Source organism: Schistocerca cancellata, chromosome 4 (genome assembly GCF_023864275.1).
Source record: "Schistocerca cancellata isolate TAMUIC-IGC-003103 chromosome 4, iqSchCanc2.1, whole genome shotgun sequence".
Classification (NCBI taxonomy): domain Eukaryota; kingdom Metazoa; phylum Arthropoda; class Insecta; order Orthoptera; family Acrididae; genus Schistocerca; species Schistocerca cancellata.
The window spans coordinates 721,969,184-721,991,632 of NC_064629.1; the positions used below are offsets into that span (position 1 = coordinate 721,969,184).

General features: G+C 39.4%; 1 protein-coding gene across 2 annotated transcripts in view; it reads right to left on the minus strand.

Moving 5' to 3' along the window:
• Positions 1-4,693: 4,693 nt before the first annotated feature.
• The window catches only part of LOC126183770 (uncharacterized), a 675,939-nt gene continuing 658,183 nt past the window's right edge, over positions 4,694-22,449 (minus strand). Inside the window, exons 6-7 of one of the 2 annotated variants that reach the window (XM_049926002.1) lie at positions 15,719-15,966; positions 4,694-7,104 (exon numbers count right to left, since the gene is read on the minus strand). In XM_049926002.1, coding sequence (XP_049781959.1) covers positions 6,886-7,104; positions 15,719-15,966 — 467 coding nt within the window. In that variant the 3' untranslated portion in view covers positions 4,694-6,885. The remainder of the gene's footprint in view (positions 7,105-15,718; positions 15,967-22,449) is intronic. The other variant, XM_049926003.1, reaches the window with a different exon arrangement.

Below are 22,449 nucleotides of genomic sequence, written 5' to 3' on the forward strand. Positions count from 1 at the left end.
AAGCGTGACGCATAATGAAGGAGAGCAAGAAAAGGTCGTGGCATGCATTCAGGTGTTTTGCATAATGCCTGGGGACATTGCACAGGCGAAGACATAGCCATTGGCTATGACTACTGCTACTGCCAGCGTGGATCCAGCATCGTGCCACTACCGTGTGACCGTGGAGAGTGCCGAAGTCCAACAATTCTGAGTCTTACAACTGCCCTTACTCCATGTGTGAGCTGGATTTGGTACTGTCAGAGGCTTGTGATACAGTGCCTGGTCATGACCATCCATTACAGGATGCTTCAACATTTGAAAGCTGAGTTGAAGGAAATCATCCTTGGCTGTTTTAATTTGATATAGCAGGCAGACCACTTTCCCAACTTGTGTAGAGAGGCAATTCTGATACCTTTCTCCTTAGATGCTCTGAGTGTGGATTCAGGAGATGTTGATCCACTGTTGACAACCTGACACTGCGAGAGGTGACTGTCCAGCAGGCTTTCCTATCTAAACAGCATTGTATAGATACATTCTTTGACATCAGTAAGGTGTACGACACTACTTGGAGACACAAAATTCTAAGACAGATGCAGCAATGGGGCTTTTGCAGCCACCTCTCCATCTTCATTTGATCCTTCTTATCTAAATACTTCTTTGGGTACTGAAATGGTGAAATGCTGTCAAATAGTTTTGAGCAGGAGAATGGTGTTCCCCAGGGAAGTGTTTTAAGTGTTGCCCTCTTGGCCATAACCATGAACAGTATAACCTCTCTGGTAAGGAGTCCTGTACAACACTCATTATTTGTGGACAATTTTACAGTTTTGTGTTCCTCCTCCAAACCGCAACAATGACTCATCAGTTGCAACTTACAGTGCAGAGGTTGGCAGAGTGGGCTTCTAAGCTGGGTTTTCAGTTTTCTGCAGAATAGTGTGAGTGTTCATTTTAATCATTCTTGTTGTATTTCTAATTTACCTAACTTATATGTGAGGGAAACCATTCTACATCTTAAAGACTGTGTGAGGTTTCTGGGCTTCATTTTTTATTCCAGAATGTTGCGGTTACCACACTGGAGGACCTGAAAGCCAGGACGCTGTAGGCAGTGAACATCTTAATGTGCGTTAGCCATAGGTCTTGGGGAGTGGACAGGGCATGTCTGATCCAGTTTTATAGTGCTTTAGCACAATTGTGGCTAGACTTTCTTACCTGAAGATTATTGTTGCTATCCACCATGAATAGATCAGGTTCGCCATGGTTGCTTACAGGACTTAATCCACACTGGGTTTCCATGCTGACACTGGGGATCCACCACTCACTATCTGGTGGTAACTCCTCCTGGTGCGTCTGGCATGTAAGTTCCTTGCTGCTCCCAATTCACTAGCAAATCATATTGTTTGCTTGTGTGTGTATGGACTGCCTTTTTTCCAACTGTCCATGAGCAACAAGCCCGTTTGTGATCCACATGAAGCATGTGCTGGAGTCACTTGGTGTGGACCAAGTACAACTGGAAACCATGGCTTTAACTAACTGCTAGCTTGGTTACTGCAGAGGCCCAGAGTAATTTTAGATTTAGTGCAGTATGGAGAGGCTATAATTCTGCATTTATTTTTAATACATTATTTTATGACATTTTAACTAAGCATTACAACTATGTTGTGTATTTACAGACACATTTAAACATTGGGACTCCATTGTTTGCTCTCTTGTTTACTCTGATTGTGTCCTCAAGATCTGACTGCCTCAAGACTTTACTGTCTTTGATGAAGAATTATACACAATCTTACTGGCAGTGGAGCAGATGAGATGTATTGTGAATGCTAAATTCCTCATCTGCTCCAATTCCCTGAATGTGCTTCACTCTCTAATGATGGTATCCAGCAAATAATATAGTCAGCAACACCCAGGACCTACAAAGACTGGGGTAGGAGATGTCTTTCCACTGGGTGCCAGGGCACATGGGTTTTAATGGGAATGAAATGACAGATTTAGCAGCCAAGGAGGCATGCTGCGATCCTCAGATACTTCAGTGTGCCATCTACCTATATAGTATCACCTTTTGATGCTGAGGTAGAGTTATGGATCAATGGGAAGAAGGGCTGGAAACAACAGGCAACAAGCTGCGTCTAGTAAAGTCCACAACACAGCTATGGCATACCTCCTTCCAACCACGCAGACAGGATTAGGTCCTTCTTACTCATCTTTGAATGGGACACAGCCCTATGATACTTAGGGTGGTGTTCCAGTGAGAGGACCCTTCTCATAGCACAGTGGTTAGCACTCGGGACTCACATTGGGGAGGATGATGGTTCAAACCCATGTCTGGCAATGCCAGTTTAGGTTTTCCATGATTTCCCTAAACTGCTTCAGCCAAATGCCAGGATGGTTGCTTTGAAAGGGCACAACCACTTTTCTTCTCCATCATTTGTAATTTGAGCTTGCGCTCCATCTCTAATGACCTCATTGTCAACAGGATGTTCAATACTAATTTCCTCCTCTGAGGGCTCCGCCCATGTGTGTTGCTTGTGGCATGTACATCACAATACACCATATTTTAGTAGACTGTATTTTGTAGTCAAACAAAAGGCAGCAGCTAACTTGCCAACTGATTTGCCCTTTATTTTAAATGACAATGACAGGAATGTGATACTTTTAAAGTTTTGTACAATGTGTGACTTGTTCTCTAAAATTTTAGGACAACAGTTTTAAGGTGTTGTTAGGGTGGCTGGCTCCTACGTATTTCTTGTAAGTGATCAGTCAGTCACATATTCTTGTGAATCTATTTTAGTTTTCCTGTTGTCTTCCTTGTGTTTTAACTGACAGTTTTAGAGCATGTGCCATTTTTAAAGCTCTCTTGCATGGTGTGAGTGAGTGTGGTTGTGCGGGTGATCATGGGTTAGACGGAGAGAGAGTGTGATTTTTTTAATATACATTTACTAATCTCCATATGGGTGCTGATAATCTCATCAGTTAGCACCCCTAACCCATAAACACAGACAATCTTTTCACAATCTGTACCCAGTATCTCCTCCCCCAATCCTCCTGCCAACATGGTGCTATATCTTCAATTTGTGCCCAGGTAAGTGTGCTGGTGGCACCTCTGCTGTTCCTCTGTCTGCCCCCAAAGTCAATTTGTTGTGGGATATCTCCTTCCTTAAAGGATCACAGCTCATATGCTGGCAAAAAGACACCTATTTAACTGGTTGCCAACTTATATAAAGAAAATCCATGGAATTCTTTTTAAGTACAAGTTAAAACAGTTATTAATTAGGAGATGTATATATTCAATGATTTCTGAACTCCATTTTCTATGTTACTATTTTACTAGATCAAGTATATTTGCAGTAGTAAATTTACTTAATGATATCCGAACCATATTTTATGTGCTATTGTTTCATATGTGTTCCATCATATTTATAGTATGACTTTATTAATGTGATATTAATTAAATAAATATGATGGCCAAGGCTGTAAAGTTATTTTGGACAAATAAGAATGATTATTATTTATGTCAATTTAAGAAACTGTTACTTTATGGTACTAATCATGAGGCTGCAATGGAATCCAAGAGATCAAAATTTTAATATTAACTGCTTACATCATGAATTATTTTTACAGAAAAATACGCACAGTTCTCATGAATGTATACTGAAGATGTCACACCTTTACATTTTAGGTCAGGTGATGTACTCGGCTGAGCAAAACCTTTGCAGATTGGTGGAATAAATTCTTAAATACAACATGTTTGCCAAACATTAGATTTTCTTATGCTTTCTTCACATTCTGGCAATTAAACTCTGAAATACTTTATGAACATATGAGTAATCTTACCTTCCTTCCTATGTAATGCAACAGGGATATAAACTTGTCTATAAGAATACAGATTCTTGTGAATCTTTTTCATTCATGTGTTTCACATGTATGACATTTTTAAACCGGGAACATGGGAGTTGAGATGGGGAAGTCTCAATATAGCGGCATATCGGCCTGTGTGTAGTAGAAAAGAGTTTCGTGCCTCCCTCTTTTTTTTCCCTGAGAACCTGTGTGTGTGTGTGTGTGTGTGTGTGTGTGTGTGTGTGTGTGATGCAAGGTTTTGTACTTTTAAGGTCAAAGAGGAAGATGGAGAGAAAGAAGCTCCCTGGCAAATATCAGAAAGTACATGTAGGTCCTTAGGTTAAAAGGGACACAGCAACAATATCAAAACTGTAACAATTTGCCATATATTTGTCTTCTTTTCTCTTTCTCCATAACTACAAAAATAGTGTGGTTTGTGAATCCTCTGTAAACAAACTCTTGTTTCTAATGAATAGGTATTTTGTATGTCATCTGTAAGTTGGCAAATTTTGGCATGGGCCCTTTCTGTACAGAGAAGATGAATTCTAGTAAGCTATAAACTCATGGGAAGGCCCAGCTGGACAGCGAGTGTCTGTAGGTGGGAGGCAGGTAACACTCAAACACAATATCAATTATGTCTGGGAAAAGCCTTTGGAGACCAGTATTCTGGAGGCAGGAGATGGCTTCCATTCTGAGCTCAGCATACTCTGGTGAATGATGGAGCAGATTTGTGTTGAGTGAATATATAAGTATATGTGGCAGATAAAATAAATAATAGGGAAATATACCAACACAAAGAGGGTAAAAGGACAGAATTGCTGATACTAACACCTTTACTTTTGAACAATTACTTTAGAAATTACACTATATGAAGTGCTCTGGCTCTATTAAAAGTTATATCTTTATTAATATTAATCAGATTGTGACAAACCAGAAGTCGGTGATTAGCTTCTGTTAAGAGCAATCTGTTTAGCTGCACAGCACTTACATGCAATACCTGACACAGATACCATAGTGTGAGGTGGTAGAATAATAGAATTAATTATCTTATTGCCACTTAGGGGTAAGGTACAGATTGACACTTGGCAACATGCCATTCTAAGACCACAATAACAATATAAATCAAAATCAGAAGATGCAGCTGATTCATATTTAAGTGGATAAGTTGTTGATTAATTATGATACAGTTAAATATACAAATTAGGAGAAAATGATGGTAAATAACTCAAATCCGAATACAAGATGAGAAATAGAAGACAATTTCCTTTCAGAACAACACTGAACACTTATGAATATTTTGTCTTGTATGCACATTTAATTTGTTTTATAAATTATGCAATTTCAGAACAAATAGTTAATAGCATGTAACTTGGTTACCAATCATCCTGGAGTCATCCACTTAGTATTAATTGTTTTGTTGCATTAGCATGCATGTGTAGACTATATTAATGAATGATTAACAATTTAAATAATTTATGCTGTACTTGTGAGATGCAAAAAAAGTGGAAATGAGTGTATGGCGTCAGTGACCGGGAGTTCCCAGACGGGAAGTTCGACTGCCAAGTGCAGGTCTTATTGAGTGTGACACCACATTGGGCAACCTGCGCATTGACATTGGGGATGAAATGATGATGAGGACAGCACAACACCCAGTCCCTGAGGGGAGAAAATCTCCCTCCCCAGCCAGGAATCGAACCCGGGGCCCCGAGCATGGCAATCCAATGCGTTGACCATTCAGCTAATGGGGCGGATGTTGATATGTGATGTCGGGTCTAGGGAGAGTCTATGGGAGGACAGGAAGCCATGAGTGCAGGTAGTTGTGGTCAGTGGGGGCAGTTAGCATGAGAGCGGGGTGGTGACCAGTTGTGTGGTAAGAAGGGTCAGCAGTTTGTTGTGGCAGTTGTGTTTTGTATGGTAGCTACCACATGATGAACAGTGACCTGAGGGGCAAATTGCCCACTTTAATCAACCATATAGAAGTATGGAGATATTTAATGTCAGTGACATTGTGAATTGTGTTTAGATTTGCAGCTGGTTTGACCAGTGAATTTGGGTGACAGAATTCTAGCAGGATTATTAGCTGTTCATTGAATAATCTGTGTTGGGTGGATATGTGAATTGGTTTTGTTTTACAAAGGAATAATTCATGCCAGTTTTGTGGTGCACCTGCTCTGATAAGACTCAAGATCTGTTGTCTCAAAGGAATGTGTAATTAGGCTGAACTTCAATTAGACACAATAAACTTTTATTGAAATATAGAAGATCTCATGTGACACCTAAATCATTTTATGGACTAATCCATATCTAATGAAATTTCACAGACTTTCAGCAAGACACTGCAGACCTACACTTTAAGGGAACACATAATTAAAGCAGTGTGCAATACCCCTAAGAGCCATAGTATTCAGTATGTTTAACTGCTATGCTGGAAATATAAGTTTAGCAATTTTGCAGCTGAAGCCAGTGTGTCAGCTTGTACTTCATAATATTCTTATTTTCATTTTTTTGTCATTTGCTATTGTGTGTTAATTTGAGAAAACATTGATTCAAATAACAAAAGTCATAGTACTTTATGCTGTAAATAATTGTTGGGGAGATAATAGACTCTTTTTCAAAATCACAGATTTTCTAAAGAAAATGAAGCATTACTACCTTTATGAATTATTGTTGTCAGTAGAAGTGTTCGAATACCTAATCGGTATGAAATAAGTGCCCTGAAACTGACCACAGTAGTATTGTTAATCCAAACTGTTTCACCAATAGTATGAATAAATTAATAGTGGGTTAATATAAACTGTGTTTATGTTTAAATGTGAATCAAAACAATTTATATACATCTTTTTCACTGCATATTTTTTTACACAGCTCAAAACAAAGAAAATACTGACATTTATTCCTCTTTCTCTTTGTGTGCCATTCCAACTCGCTGTTCATTTGGATCAAATTTCATACTGTGTGAGAGACTGTGATAACTTGGCACATAGTGTTAAAACTTGTTGCTTGTAGTTACGCATTTGTTAAAATGTGCAGGCATTTAAGCTAACTTATTTTTGTTAAAAATTAAATAGGAACTATTTATTCATCATATTGGAACCATTCAAGATACACATCCATATTTTCATCACAGATTCTGCGCATGAGTTCATTATTATGATGTTTGTTGATCCCCTGGCAGCACCATATCCTGATAACAGCTAGTTCATTGTCCAAGTCAAGAAGATAATGGAGACTTTGGTTTGTAAGCCCATGACAGTGGTCCAGAGTTACATGTGAAATATTCTTCATTGGATTGATCTGAAAAAAAAAAATGAAAAAAAAATCAGCAGCATAATATCCAGTTATTGCTATTGTTAGTTTTTAACTATTCAATGAACTTTCACAGAAACTGTTTTCACATCTGAATGGTAAACAATCTTTACTGGGAAAAATGTCACTGCAAGTTAAAGGGTGTAAAGATATTAGAAATTTAGCGCAGTGTCTCAGAAATAGGTCACCACAGTTGTATACTGGAGAATATTGTTTATATTACTACTGCAGAATTTTCGTTTGTACTAGGACTTGCTTTGTACAGTCTTTGTGAACAGTTGGAAATTTCACCTTCCCAAAAAGTAGTATTGTCCTTCAGGAATTAAAAAATTACACTACATATAAAGAGCAAGTAATTGGCAGAAAGACAGGAGGAAATCGAGCTGTTACATAATAAATTTTAGTAAATAGAATCCTCATTTCTAAAATGATTGGATCACACATTACCTACAGGTGTTTCATTATGTAATGTGTGAGTTATTTGCTGGACAAGGGAGCATTTTGGTATTTCTGCAGGGTGATTCCATGATGACGTTACAAACTTTCAGGGATGATGGAGTAGGGTAAATGTATGAGTTTGAGTTAAAGGACCCTAGTCCAGAAATGATTGAGTTGAACGTTATAAGTGAAAATTTTTCTAATACCATTACCTCTGACAGTCAAATACATGTGCCAGTACTGCTGTTGTTAAGACTGGGGTAGGCATCTTTCAGAGGTGGTAGTATAGACCAAAATTAGAAAAAAGTCTAGTAAACATCAGCTCTAAAATGCATACCTTAAGATCTACTGTGAAAAACATCTCATCTACTGAGCAAGTGCCAATACCTCTTAAAGTATGCATTTTAGAGCCCATATTTACTGAACTTTTTTCTTTGTTTTGATCCACACTGTTTCCTCCAAAACTATGGAAATCAAATAGTCTGTAGTAGAAGTGATGTGTTTCACAATATTGAAATTCAACAAGTGCTCATAACTTTTGATGGTGGTAAGTTCCTATAGGACCAAACTGATAAGGTTATCGGTCTAGCTTTTGAGGTATGCATTTTACAGCGCATGGTTACTAGACTTCTTTTTCATTGTTTAGGTCCATCTACCACCTCTGAAAGTTGCCTATCCTACAATCTTAGAAATAACAGTACCGGTAAAAGTATTCCACTGACAGAGATATTAGAATGGTTGGGTTGCTTATAACTTTTGACTTGGTTTTTCTGGACCAGGGTCCCTTACCTCAAGTAGGTACGTCTACCCTTCTTCATCATCTGTGAAAGTTTGTGACATCATCACTGACTCACCCTGTATATGTACACTGATGGAAAAAAAAATTGCAGAGCCAAGGAGGAGTTGTGCAACATAAACGAAAGTTGGAAGATGTGTTTCTACATCTGAAAGATAATGTTCATTCAAATTTTGCACGAGTTGCAGAAGAGTGGCCCTAGTAGCACCACTATGAGGATGCAAATCAGGTTTGCTTTAAACACATGCTATAATGGTCACGAGCACTAGTTACCTTTGACATTGGACATAATGGGTTGCTGATAGTCAAGAATGCTTTTAAGGCAACAAAGATTCCATTATCAACACCTCACTGACTTTGAATGAGGACATGTAATAGGACTATGAGAAGCTGGATGTTCCTTCTGCGATACTCCAGGTAGACTTGTCAACAATGTAGCCACTGTACATGACTGCTGGCAGCAATGGTCATGAGAATGTATGACCGTAAGAAAAATGGGCCCCAGATGGCCACATAACACTACTGCAAGGGAAGACCATCAGCCTATGACTGTGGCACATTGTACTGTAACTGCAGCAGCAATTTGAGAAGCAGTTGGCACCACAGTGACACATCAAACTGTTACAAATTGGTTACTTCAAGGACAGCTCCGAGCCAGACACCTTTGAGCATGCAGCCATTTGTGTACTTCAGTGGAGGGCAAGGTGGAGGTCTGTTGTGTTTTCTGATGAAAGCTGGTTATACCTCGGTGCCAGTGATGGCCATGTGTTGGTTAGGAGGAGGTCAGTTGAGGGCCTCCAACCATCCTGTGTACATTCTAGACACACTGGACCTACACCTGGAGTTATGGTCTGGGATACGAATTTGTATGACACCAGGAGCACTCTTATGGTCATCCCACACACTGTTACTGAAGTGTCGGCAGACGTGCCAACACTGTTTGTTGGAGGAGACCGAAATGCTCGCTATAAGCTCACGCAGGCTGGCGTGAGGTCTGAAACAGGATACGTAATGAATGCTATAAAGAAAAGTACGTAGCTTCTGGAATACTTAACTTTAATCCACATTTGTAGAACATTGCTCTTGATGATACATAAGTATTACAGCAATTGAATACGGCGCCTTGCTAGGTCGTAGCAAATGTAGCTGAAGGCTATGCTAACTATCGTCTCGGCAAAGGAGAGCGTAATTCTCAGTGAACCATGGCTAGCAACGTCGGCTGTACAACTGGGGCAAATGCTAGTACGTCTCTCTAGACCTGCCGTGTGGTGGCGCTCAGTCTGCAATTACTGACAGTGGCGACCCGCGGGTCAGTCGTATACTAGCGGACTGCGGCCGATTTAAAAGCTACCACCTAGCAAGTGTGGTGTCTGGCGGTGACACCACAGTTACTGCATATTTTTGCATCAGTCTGATGATTTTGACCTGTTGTGCTGCCATTCATGAGCAGCATGTCAGGGAGTGTTTTCCAACAGTATAAAGTGCATCCACATACCACTCTAGTAACCCAAAATGCTCTATAGTGTGTTGATATGTTGCCCTGGCCTGCTTGATCACCAGATCTATCTCCAATTGAGCACATTGGGACATCATTGGAAGACAATTCCAGCATCATCCACAACCAGCATTAACTGTCACTGTATTGACGGAGCAAGTGCAACATGCATGGAACTCCATCCCACAAACTGACATTTGACAACTGTGCAATACAATGCATGCATGTTTACACGCTTGCATTCATCATACTGGCAGTTACTCTGGTTATTAATGCACCAGCATTTCACATTTGCAATGGCTTATCTCAACCTTACATTAACCTATGATCTTACAATGTTAATCACTTAAAAATGTTACCTAGACAAATGTATGCCTGAAATTTAATTACTCTACATTAACTATTTTTTGGTGTTGCAATTTTTTTCCATCAATGTATTTATTTATGAAGTAAGTGTACTTCAAAGTAGTTAAATGTTTACTGTATTTCTACTATTCTTAATATAACAGATGTTACATTTCCATCATGTGCATATATGTGTATGAAAGTACACATTCTGTCTTCAAATGTAATTTTCTGTTGCTTTGAAAATTTACCAGAATGCTTTTTATACAATATTTAGATTTTTGGTTGGAATTCACTATTGATTATAAAATTTTTATTACTGGTCCATTATTTGCATGAAACATTATATGTAGGTAATAACATTAGTACAAAAATGGAAATGACAAAAATTCAAAACACAATATAAACATGACATGGAAAATCATTGCCTACTATTGGTGAAGTTAATGAAATCATATCCTAAACTAGAAAGTACTGTGTTCATACCACATAATATGTTTCCAGATAAAACATTGGGGTTTAATTCTTAGTTACATGGTCTAATATCTATACACATAAAAAAAAGTTTTGCATCACCTCGGTTCTGAGAGTTCCGGAACCAGTACAGAAAATTGGAATAGAGATCAACATAAACATCATTTCCGCCCTTTTTATTTCTCATGAAAACCACACATTTCATGTTGTACCACCATACAGCGAGACCTTCAGATGTGGTAGTCCAGATTGCTGTACATACTGGTACCTCTAATACCCAGTAGCACGTCCTCTTGCACTGATGCATGCCTGTATTTGTCGTGGCATACTATCCACAAGTTCATCAAGGCACTGTTGATCCAGATTGTCCCACCCCTCAACGGCAATTTGGCATAGACCCCTCAGAGTGGTTGGTGGGTCATGTCATCCATAAACAGCCCTTTTCAATCTATCCCAGGCATGTTTGATACGGTTCCTGTCTGGAGAACATGCTGGCCACTCTAGTCGAGCGATGTCGTTATCCTGAAGGAAGTCATTCACAAGATGTGCATGATGGGGGCAACAAATTGTCATTCATGAAGATGAATGCCTCGCCAATATGCCTGCTGATATGGTTGCACTACCAGCTGGAGGATGGCATTCATGTATTGTACAACCATTACGTCGAATTCCATGACCACGAGCGGCTGGGGGAGGCTAATGCAAAGTTATGCTTGTCCATTGTAGGCAAATCTTGACTGTTTAGGACTAAGCAGTCAGAAGTAGCTTGGCTAAATTTTCACTTTATTTTGCTTCATACTTGGAGGTTCTTGTGTATTGTTATGATTTGCTTTTTGTTTCATCCAGCATCTTAGTCCCACATTTTTACTCAATTACATTCTGTAGTCCTCTTTTTCTTTTAATATTTATTCTTGATTCTCCTTCATTATTCACCATCTTTGTGGTCTCCTCTCAAAGCCTGTTTCATAAATACTTTGTATATTTCTAGTCATTTCCAACCCAATATTAGTTACAGTTTCATTTCTCACATTTAAGTAAGACAATGGAGTCATATTCACGAGCATAGTGGTTAAAATGCCCATGTGGCCATCCAGCATTAGGTTTTCTGTGATTTCCCTAAATCCCTTTAATTGAATGCTGGGATGGTTCCTCTGAAATTGCATGGACTATTTCCTTTGCCATTCTTGATTAGTATGAGGTTTTGCTCAGTCCCTAATAATCTTGATGTTGATGGTACCTTAAACCATGATCTTCCTTTCTTTGTTCTTTCTAAATTGATTGTTCCAATATTTTAGTTGCAGTGGGGCCACAGCATACACAAATTTCCTAATGACGATAGTGTGCCACAATGGTTGCCATTATGTAGGTCAAAATACCCCTTTATTTTGTATTCTTCACTGCTGAACATTAACAGTTGTGTACCAGTTTTCAACTTTATAGTATTATCAACTTATCAAACAGACATATTTGACTTTCAGTCAAAACTTATATTCTTCATACACTATTAAAATGCAGTGGAGTGTCCAGGCTTTTTTAAAAAAAAATAGCATGACACCATGTTTTTCCTGAACAGCTGTGATGTAATACACCACCTAGTAGTAGTTACACATGCAGCTTTCTCTGTGACTGCGAACAGCAGACTTCTGTGGTGTACCCAAATCCAAATGTCCACTGCTTGCAGTTTCCTTTGCAATGTCTTCTCAGGAACTGTCTGAGTGGACCTGAATTCACTGACAGCAGCAATTTCTGTCATATTTGAAACCAGACTGTAATTCAGAAGGTGTGACACTCATCTCCAGTCCCTGTCAGTTAGGCTCTTTCTACGACCACTGTGTTTGCACCATGTTAAACGGCTGTGAGCGGTAAGCCATTCCTTGATGACATGTTGTACTATCTGTGATCTGATACACCGACAAATTGGGCAACTTCATTCATGGGATAGTCGTGGGCATGTCCAAACACTGTAGCTCACTGCTGCGGTCCTGTCACATCTTCATGTTGACCAATCATACTGCACTGATTCCATACAACTGACTGGCACATATGCACCACTTCACTGCTATGACTTGGGTCACCAGTGGAGGGTCACATTACTGCCTCATACCAGTTGTACACCATGTACATGGCACCAAAGTGACTAGTGGGCTGTCTGAAGGGGCAATTTATATTTTGTCCTGTAAACTTACGTAGCTAGCTGAAGATACATTTAGTACTCCATCTTCATAACCTCTTTCACTCATTGACTCATAGTGTTCTGTAGACAGTATCATAAAGGAGAATCTTCAAGGACATACAAAAATTTAGCACAGGGTGGAAAAGAAATGGAGGAACTTATTATAAGTTGAATCTTTGAGTTGGTTGAGGAAGAATGCTTAGTTGGTATAATTGGTAGCACATTGCTTGCTGAAAAGGGATTTATATTCAAATCCTTATCCAGTAAACCATTTTAAACTGTCACATAGATTAATAGTTGTCTAAATTTGTTACAACAGTGGTCTATTTACAATCACCACTGCTAGTTGTCATACAGCTAATAGGAATCTTCAGTCCTTGAACTTAGATAATCAGTTATTTGTAGAAGCAGTGGCTAATCAGTTGTGTTTGGTTTTCTTCTGAATTTGCAAGTATTGGCAGTTATTCGCTTTCTGTATAATGGAAACTTGATTATGACCATTACAACGTAATACAGAAGCCAGTGTCAACCATACATAAGAAGACAAAATGCATATAAAAATAACTTTTTGTATTGTAGCTGTATAAATTACAGTTGCACTGCAACAGATTTTCATTCTCTACAAATAGCTTCATGAGGGAATACTGGGAAGGAAATGTAACAATATCAATATCTTGGAGAAGGTCTCTGGACGATGTGCTGTTGTCTACTTTGAGAGTAGAAATGGGTCCAGTATAAAACCATGTGAGTCTTCATATTTTACATTCCCCTGTGCTGAGTTTAGTTTTATTCATGTTACACATTTTGTCAATGTACCCATCTGCTTTCTGTCATGAAGGTAAGACTCAGTCCACATAGCTGATGCCATTAATATCACAAATTTAATTTTCCACATAGAATTTTGTGGTCTACACAAGCAAACGCCTTCATAATATCATAGAGTATTACAACAGGCAATTTTCTTATTAACTTCCTTCTTATTTCATTCTGGGAGAATGTCAAATGTAAGAGCATATGTGGGTATCTCCACAGAGAGTCACTGATGCACAGTTATAACAATAATATGAGAGGGAATTGAAGAGTTTCTAGCCTAAAAAATAAAGAATGACAGAAATTTCATAACAACAATTTATTTTTCAATATAATCAGTGTTAAATCATCATCCTTTGAGGTCTTTTTTTAGGTTTGGGAAAAGAAAGAAGTCTGATGGAGCCAAATCTGGAGAATATAATGGATGACATAACAATTCAAACCCGCAGTCCTGCAGAGTTTCCAGTGTTGTGAGAGCTTTGTGTGATGTTGCATTGTCTTGATGCAAACGAATTCTGCACCTTTTTTTCTTTATCTCTTCTCTCAAACAGTGCAGGAGGGTGCAATTGAATGATGCATTGAGAGTTACACCCTTTTGCAAGTAATCCATGATAATTACCCCTTCTACATCCCAGAAGACCGACGCAATCATCTTACTGGCTAATTTTTCACCCAGAATTTTTTTGGGGTAGTGGATGGTGAATGTTTACATTGATGTGGCTGTTGTTTTGTCTCAGGATCAAGGTGGTGAACCCATGTTTTGTTCACAGTCACATACCTTGCAAGAAAGCCGTCTTCATCTGCTTCAGATTGGTGGACGATTTCTTCACAACACTGCACATGCTCTCATCTCTGATCTGCATTCAAGTCTTTCGGGTCCCACTGAGATAAAACTTTCTGCATTCCCAAAATATCCACAACAATGTCATGAGCATGCCCACAGCAGATTCCAAATGTGGTTTCAATGTGCTGCAATGTTGTTTGATGATCCTGCAAATTTGTATTGTGAATTGCAGTCACTGTTTCATCAGTGGCAATGGTCACAGGTCCCACTTCTTGGTGCATCTTTCACACTCGTTATTCCATGTTTGAAGTTGGACACCCAGTTTTTCACTGTAGCATAAGACAAAGACCTGTCTTTAAGTGTATTTCACATTTTCTCTGTTGGTATTATTCCCTTCAGATGAAGATATTCAATCATAGCACAGTTCTTGATTCCCTTGATATTCACCATTTTGCATACACTACAGTATACAATGCATCCTACCAGCAAAACTAATGAAGCTGGAGCCACGAAATTTGCCTTACATACCCACAAAGGGTCACCATAATAGTGGGTGGTGGTGGTTGTGTGAGACATTACGGTAACTATCTTGGGCTAGAAACTTTTCGACTGCTGCACATATGTCTGAATTTCCTGTGACAGTTCTTTTTCTTCTTTCTTTTAGAACCTTCAAAGTGATTGACATAGCAGCAGATTTTAAAAGAGGAATATATACTCCTTTATTGACTATTGATGCAGCCCAACCTTGTCCTCTTTTGATAACACAATCTCTTAATTTTTAGATATATGTTAAAATATTGGTTGCCTAGGATCTTTCTGTAAAGCATTGTTCCAATTCTTCGATATATACATTTGTAAACCTGCCTTTCTGTGATACTGAATGTTACTTTCGATTAATGGATGTTTTTCTTTTTGACTTGCCAATTTTCCTTGTATTTATAGATTCTGTATCTTGAAATAAAATATCATGCTGATGAACTGGTTATATGGGAAAAATTCTTGGAATGAGTATAAGATCATCATTTACCCAAGAAATCATATAATTTTTTGTGATTGATTAACTTTCATATCAATGTTAAGAAATGGCCATCTTGAACTGGTTATTATTGTCTTTCCAACTAAAAATACCTAGACTGAACTACTTTGCAGCATTAAACTGCCAAAGAAAGGATTGAGAAGCACAAACCACACATGCAGGAACTACAGTTAGTATTGCTAATCCATTAAATATTATACCATCAGTAGCATAATATTTCTTGGTTTATATAAATACAAGAAATTCTTTACCTGTAAAATCTCATTCAGCAATTTGTCAGTAAGGTTCTCACATCCCTTGAACAGTATGTTACGTAATGAAGGGCTGAAGAGCAAGAGTTGCCTGAACAGGTTAGGTCCCAAGTCAGCCTGTGGGTCTGACCAGAGCTCAAGAGCCTGCAGCTGATTGAAACATTCAGGACTGGGAGTTCCAATGTCCTCATATTCTGCGACATTTGAGAGGGCCAGATTTAAGAGTTGTGGGCATGCTCGTCCAATTGCTGAAACCATCAGAACATAACATTAATGTAAAAAGTGGCTGGTAGATATAGTGCTCTGCAGACTTTATATGTTGAAATATGCCCTTTTGAAATAAACCACTAATTTAGGAAATTATGTCATTTATTAATGTCAAACTAGCACAGGATGGCAGCCAGTTTTCAGCAGCACATATTTTGCAGTTTATAGTGAGAAATTTATATCACCCACTCTATAGCTCCATAAACTACCAGGAGGTAGAGAGTCCCAGTAGTCCACCAATTAGGTGAGCAACATTATGCATAAAGAATGAGTGAGGCCTACTATTTGCTGTATAACTAAATAAAGTTTTAAAAGATACCAAACCCAACTGAGAAACCACCACAAAGGGGAAAGTAAGTAACTGATCTACTGAAGCTGTAATGAAGTAATTATGGTAGAACTACCGTATGATACATAATGACACGCGCTACCGCTGGATTGCAGTGTCTTCTTTCGATGGCTCTGAGCACCATGGGACTTAACATCTGTGGTCATCAGTCCCCTAGAACTTAGAACTACTTAAACCTAACCAACCTAAGGACATCACACCCATCCATGCCCGAGGCAGGATTCGAACCTGCGATTGTAGCAGTCGCGCAGTTCCGAACGGAGCGCCTGAACCGCTAGACCACCATGGCCGGCGATGTCTACAAAGAAGCAATGTTCTTTACGGAATAGGATGCCGTCCCTATAGGAAGATTTTGTCTTGTTCCCAGTAGGTGCTTGCTTTCTGTTGATATTTCTCTACAAAATACAATTTTTATATGGAGAGTCTGTCATGACCTCTGATCGTCTGGCTTGTTGCCTCCTCTTTATAGGTTGTATAGCTTTCGGTAAAGGCAAGATTTTCGCTGGATACACTGCTGTTTCTGCTGTATTCTCACTTCCCACAAACAGAGATTTTCTACCTGTGTCATCATTAGAGGTGCTGCTACAGGCTGCCTCTTCGGGTAGAATTTCTTCTGTGTCTCTATATTTCTGGGTTAGATTTTCCTGGCATTGATCAGCTACTTTATAAGGAAGAAACACATCCTCCGAGACTGCTTCGGGGTCGAATGGGCAGGCCGGCCGCGGTGGTCTAGCGGTTCTAGGCGCTCAGTCCGGAACCGCGCGACTGCTACGGTCGCAGGTTCGAATCCTGCCTCGGGCATGGATGTGTGTGATGTCTTTAGGTTAGTTCGGTTTAAGTAGTTCTAAGTTCTAGGGGACCGATGACCACAGATGTTAAGTCCCATGGTGCTCAGAGCCATTTGAACCATTTGAATTGAATGGGCAGAGTCAGGCCCCTCTTTCCCACTGGGCACGTGTCCACGCCCCTGCGATCGATAGGGGCCTCCAAGTTCCTGCCAGATCACCAAACGATAACTGAAGTTTATTACCGAAGAGCAAATTTATTCGAAAAAATCGAACGACAATGACTGACTACAATACCTACTTGCTTATTAGCTTTGTGCGGCGCACAGTTCTGCACGGAGCGAATGGCGCTGTAAAATTAAATGTGGGCAACCGACTTAAATAAACCGACTCGACGGTCGGGAATTCCCCAGTATTTGTCAGTGGTGTTGTGACGTTTGTTTTGTTTGTAGTTCTTACTTACTTTGCTCTGAGGTATTCTTTGATTAAATCTTCGTTTGCCTGTTTGTTTTTTGTTAGCGACTATTTTCGGTGCAAAAAATAAATACTGAATTATAATATAAAATGTTGAAACGGTCATATCCTAGTGGATCTGAAAAAGGAAAAATGCTGTACATCAGCAGGAAGTAACTGAAAAGTTACCAAAATCAACAGCATATTATAATACTACTACTACTACTACTACTACTACTACTACTGGAGTAACTTCTGTAAGTAGCAATCAGATAATAAATCTTCCACATGATGAATCGTGTCGATCACAAATTGCAGGATTTTTTTGGAAATTTGTGTTAAGTTCCAATGGGACCAAACTGCTGGGGTCATCGGCCCCTAGGCTTATACACTACTTAATCTGACTTAAACTAACGACAACACACACACCCATGCCCATGCCCGAGGGAGGACTCGAACCTCTTTCCGGGTAGTGGGGGGGGGCGGGGGGGGGGGAGGGGAGAGGGATGGGGGAGCCGCGTTAACCATGGTAAGAGGCCCAAGCCCGCTCGGCTACCCAATGCGGCTGCAGGAATTTCCCAATGTTTATCTTTTACACGAATTTCAGATTTCTATCGATTTAGGAAAAAGAGACTCAATCAGAAAGCGAGCATCCCTATGACGAAAGTGCAACAACTTCAGTGAGTTCACCAACACCAACAACAGTGTCAGTCGAACAACAGTTTTCCAACCCATAAGAAATATCACATGATTCCCCTGATTATTTTGATGAAAATTTTAGGGAAGGGAATCGCGAAATTTTGTTTCGCAAGGGACACGTATATTTTCAAAATCAAGGTTCTGTCTTTTCCGAGGCATACAGAACCTACAACGATGGTAATAAATCAGTAACTAGGTATTTCAACGAAGCATTATTTATTCGCAAAATAAAAAAACAACGACAACGCCGAAAGAAAATGGTTGTTGTACTCGTCTTTCAAAAAACTCTATTTTGTTTTTCGTGCTGCTTATTTAACCCTTTGGATGAACCATGGACCTTGCCGTTGGTGGGGAGGCTTGTTTCCTCAACGATACAGATAGTCGTACTGTAGGTGCAACCACAACGGAGGGGTATCTGTTGAGAGGCCAGACAAACGTGTGGTTCCTGAAGAGGGGCAGCAGCCTTTTCAGTAGTTGCAGGGGCAACAGTCTGGATGATTGACTGATCTGACCTTGTAACACTAACCAAAACGGCATTGCTATGCTGGTACTGTGAACGGCAGAAAGCAAGGGGAAATTACAGCCGTAATTTTTCCCGAGGGCATGCGGCTTTACTGTATGGTTAAATGATGATGGCGTCCTCTTGGGTAAAATATTCTGGAGGTAAAATAGTCCCCCATTCGGATCTCCGGGCGGGCACTACTCAGGAGGACGTTGTTATCAGGAGAAAGAAAACTGGCAATCTACGGGCCGGAGTGTGGAATGTCAGATCCCTTAATTGGGCAGGTAGGTTAGAAAATTTAAAAAGGGGAATGGATAGATTAAAGTTAGATATAGTGGGAATTAGCGAATTTCGGTGGCACGAGGAACAAAACTACTGGTCAGGTGAATACAAGGTTATAAAAACAAAATCAAATAGGGATAATGCACGAGTAGGTTTAATAATGAATAAAAAAATAGGAGCGTGGGTAAGCTACTACAAACAGCATAGTGAACACATTATTGTGGCCAATATAGATACGAAGCCCACGCCTACCACAGCAGTACAAGTTTATATGTCGACTAGCTCCGCAGATGACGAAGAGATTGATGAAATGTATGGTGAGATAAAAAAAAGTTATTCAGATACTGAAGGGAGACGAAAATTTAATAGTCATGGGTGACTGGAACTCGATAGTAGGAAAAGGAAGAGAATGAAACATAGTAGGTGAATACGGAATGGGGGGGTAAGGAATGAAAGAGGAAGTTGCCTTGTAGAATTTTGCACAGAGCATAAATTAATCATAGCTAACACTTGGTTCAAGAATCAAAAAAGAAGGTTGTATACATGGAAGAAGCCTGGAGATACTGACAGGTTTCAGATAGATTACATAATGGTAAGACAGAGATTTAGGAACCAGATTCTAAAATGTAAGACATTTTCAGGGGCAGATGTGGACTCTGACCACTATCTATTGGTTATGAACTGTAGATTAAAACTAAAGAAACTGCAAAAAGGTGGGAATTTAAGGAGATGGAACCTGGATAAACTGATTAAACCAGAGGTTGTAGAGAGTTTCAGGGAGAGCATTAGGGTACTATTGACAAGAATGGGGGAAAGAAATACAGTAGAAGCAGAATGGGTAATTCGAGAGATGAAATAGTGAAGGCAGCAGAGGATCAAATAGGTAAAAAGACGAGGGCTAATAGAAATCCTTGGGTAACAGAAGAGATACTGAATTTAATTGATGAAAGGAGAAAATACAAAAATGCAGTAAATGAAGCAGGGAAAAAGGAATACAAACGTCTCAAAAATGAGATCGACAGGAAGTGCAAAATGGCTAAGCAGGGATGGCTAGAGGACAAATGTAAGGATGTAGAGGCATATATCACTAGGGGTAAGATAGATACTGCCTACAGGAACATTAAAGAGACCTTTGGAGAAAGATAATCACTTGCATGAATATCAAGAGCTCAGATAGAAACCCAGTTCTAAGCAAAGAAGGGAAAGCAGAAAGGTGGAAGGAGTATATAGGGGATCTATACAAGGGCGATGTTCTTGAGGACAATATTATGGAAATGGAAGAGGATGTAGATGAAGATGAAATGGGAGATATGATACTGTGTGAAGAGTTTGACAGAGCACTGAAAGAGCTAAGTCCAAACAAGGCCCCGGGAGTAGACAACATTCCATTAGAACTACTGATAGCCTTGGGAGAGCCAGCCCTGGCAAAACTCTACCATCTGGTGAGCAAGATGTATGAGACAGGCGAAATACCCTCAGACTTCAAGAAGAATATAATAATTCCAATCCCAAAGAAAGCAGGGGTTGACAGATGTGAAAATTACCGAACTATTAGTTCAATAAGCCACGGCTGCAAAATACTAACACGAATTCTTTACAGACGAATGGAAAAAACTGGTAGAAGCCGACCTCGGGGAAGATCAGTTTGGATTCCGTAGAAATATTGGAACACGTGAGGCAATACTGACCCTACGACTTATCTTAGAAACTAGAGTAAGAAAAGGCAAACCTACATTTCTAGCATTTGTAGACTTAGAGTAAGGTTTTGACAATGTTGACTGGAATACTCTCTTTCAAATTCTGAAGGTGGCAGGGGTAAAATACAGGGAGCGAAAGGCCATTTACAATTTGTACAGAAACCAGATGGCAGTCGAGGGGCATGAAAGGGAAGCAGTGGTTGGGAAGGGAGTGAGACAGGGTTGTAGCCTATCCCCGATGCTATTCAATCTGTATATTGAGCAAGCAGTAAAGGAAACAAAAGAAAAATTCGGAGTAAGAATTAAAGTCGATGGGGAAGAAATAAAAACTTTGAGGTTCGCCGATGACATTGTAATTCTGTCAGAGACAGCAAAGGACCTGGAAGAGCAGGTGAACGGAATGGACAGTGTCTTGAAAGGTGGATATAAGATGAACATCAACAAAAGCAAAACGAGGATAATGGAATGTAGTCGAATTAATTCTGGTGATGCTGAGGGTATTAGATTAGGAAATGAGACGCTTAAAGTAGTAAATGAGTTTTGCTATTTGGGGAGCAAAATAACTAATGAAGGTCGAAGTAGAGAGGATATAAAGTGTAGACAGGCAATAGCAAGGAAAGCGTTTCTGAAGAACAGAAATTCGTTAACATCGAGTATAGATTTAAATGTCAGGAAGTCTTTTCTAAAAGTATTTGTGTGGAGTGTAGCCATGTATGGAAGTGAAACGTGGACGATAAATAGTTTAGACAAAAAGAGAATAGAAGCTTTCGAAATGTGGTGCTACAGAAGGATGCTGAAGATTAGATGGTTAGATCACATAACTAATGAGGAGGTTCTGAATAGAACTGGGGAGGAGAGAAATTTGTGGCACAACTTGACCAGAAGAAGGGATCTATTGGTAGGACATATTCTGAGGCATCAAGGGATTACCAATTTAGTATTGGAGGGCAGCGGGGAGGGTAAAAATCATAGAGGGAGACCAAGAGATTAATACACTAAACAGAATCAGAAGGATGTAGGTTGCAGTAGGCAATTGGAGATGAAGAAGCTTGCACAGGATAGAGTAGCATGGAGAGCTGCATCAAACCAGTCTCTGGACTGAAGAGCACGACAACAACATGTAAATCTATGCTCTCCGAGTGGATATATTGACTGTAAGCACATTAATCACATAATTTTTACACACAAAAATAGCCCAGCACATAGGCAATCCTTGATGACTTATCTGGCAAGAAGTAAAGCAGTTGATAGATTAGATATAGCTTTAGTATGTTACAATATGAAAAAGAAGTGAATTACTGGAGAAATGTACTTCTCCAGATTGTAGCTGCTGTAAAATTTTTGGCGTCGAGAGGGCTTCCATTTCGCGGGGACAATGAAAGCCTAGTATCTCTCAACAATCGAAATTATATGGAATGTGTGGAATTGAGTGAATTCGATCCATTTCATGCAGAACACTTACAAAAATTTGGGAATCTTGGAATAGGTAACACTTCTTATTTATCAGCGAATATCTGTAATGAGTTTATTGATGTAATGAGAAAACAGTTCCGAAAATATAAATTAAATTAAATTAGCAAAATATTTTTCCATTAGCGTTGACAGTTCGCCCGATCTGTCTCATGTTGACCAGCTTATCTTTATAATTCAGTATATAAAAGACAGTGTTCCTGAAATTTATACCTATTAAAGACCAT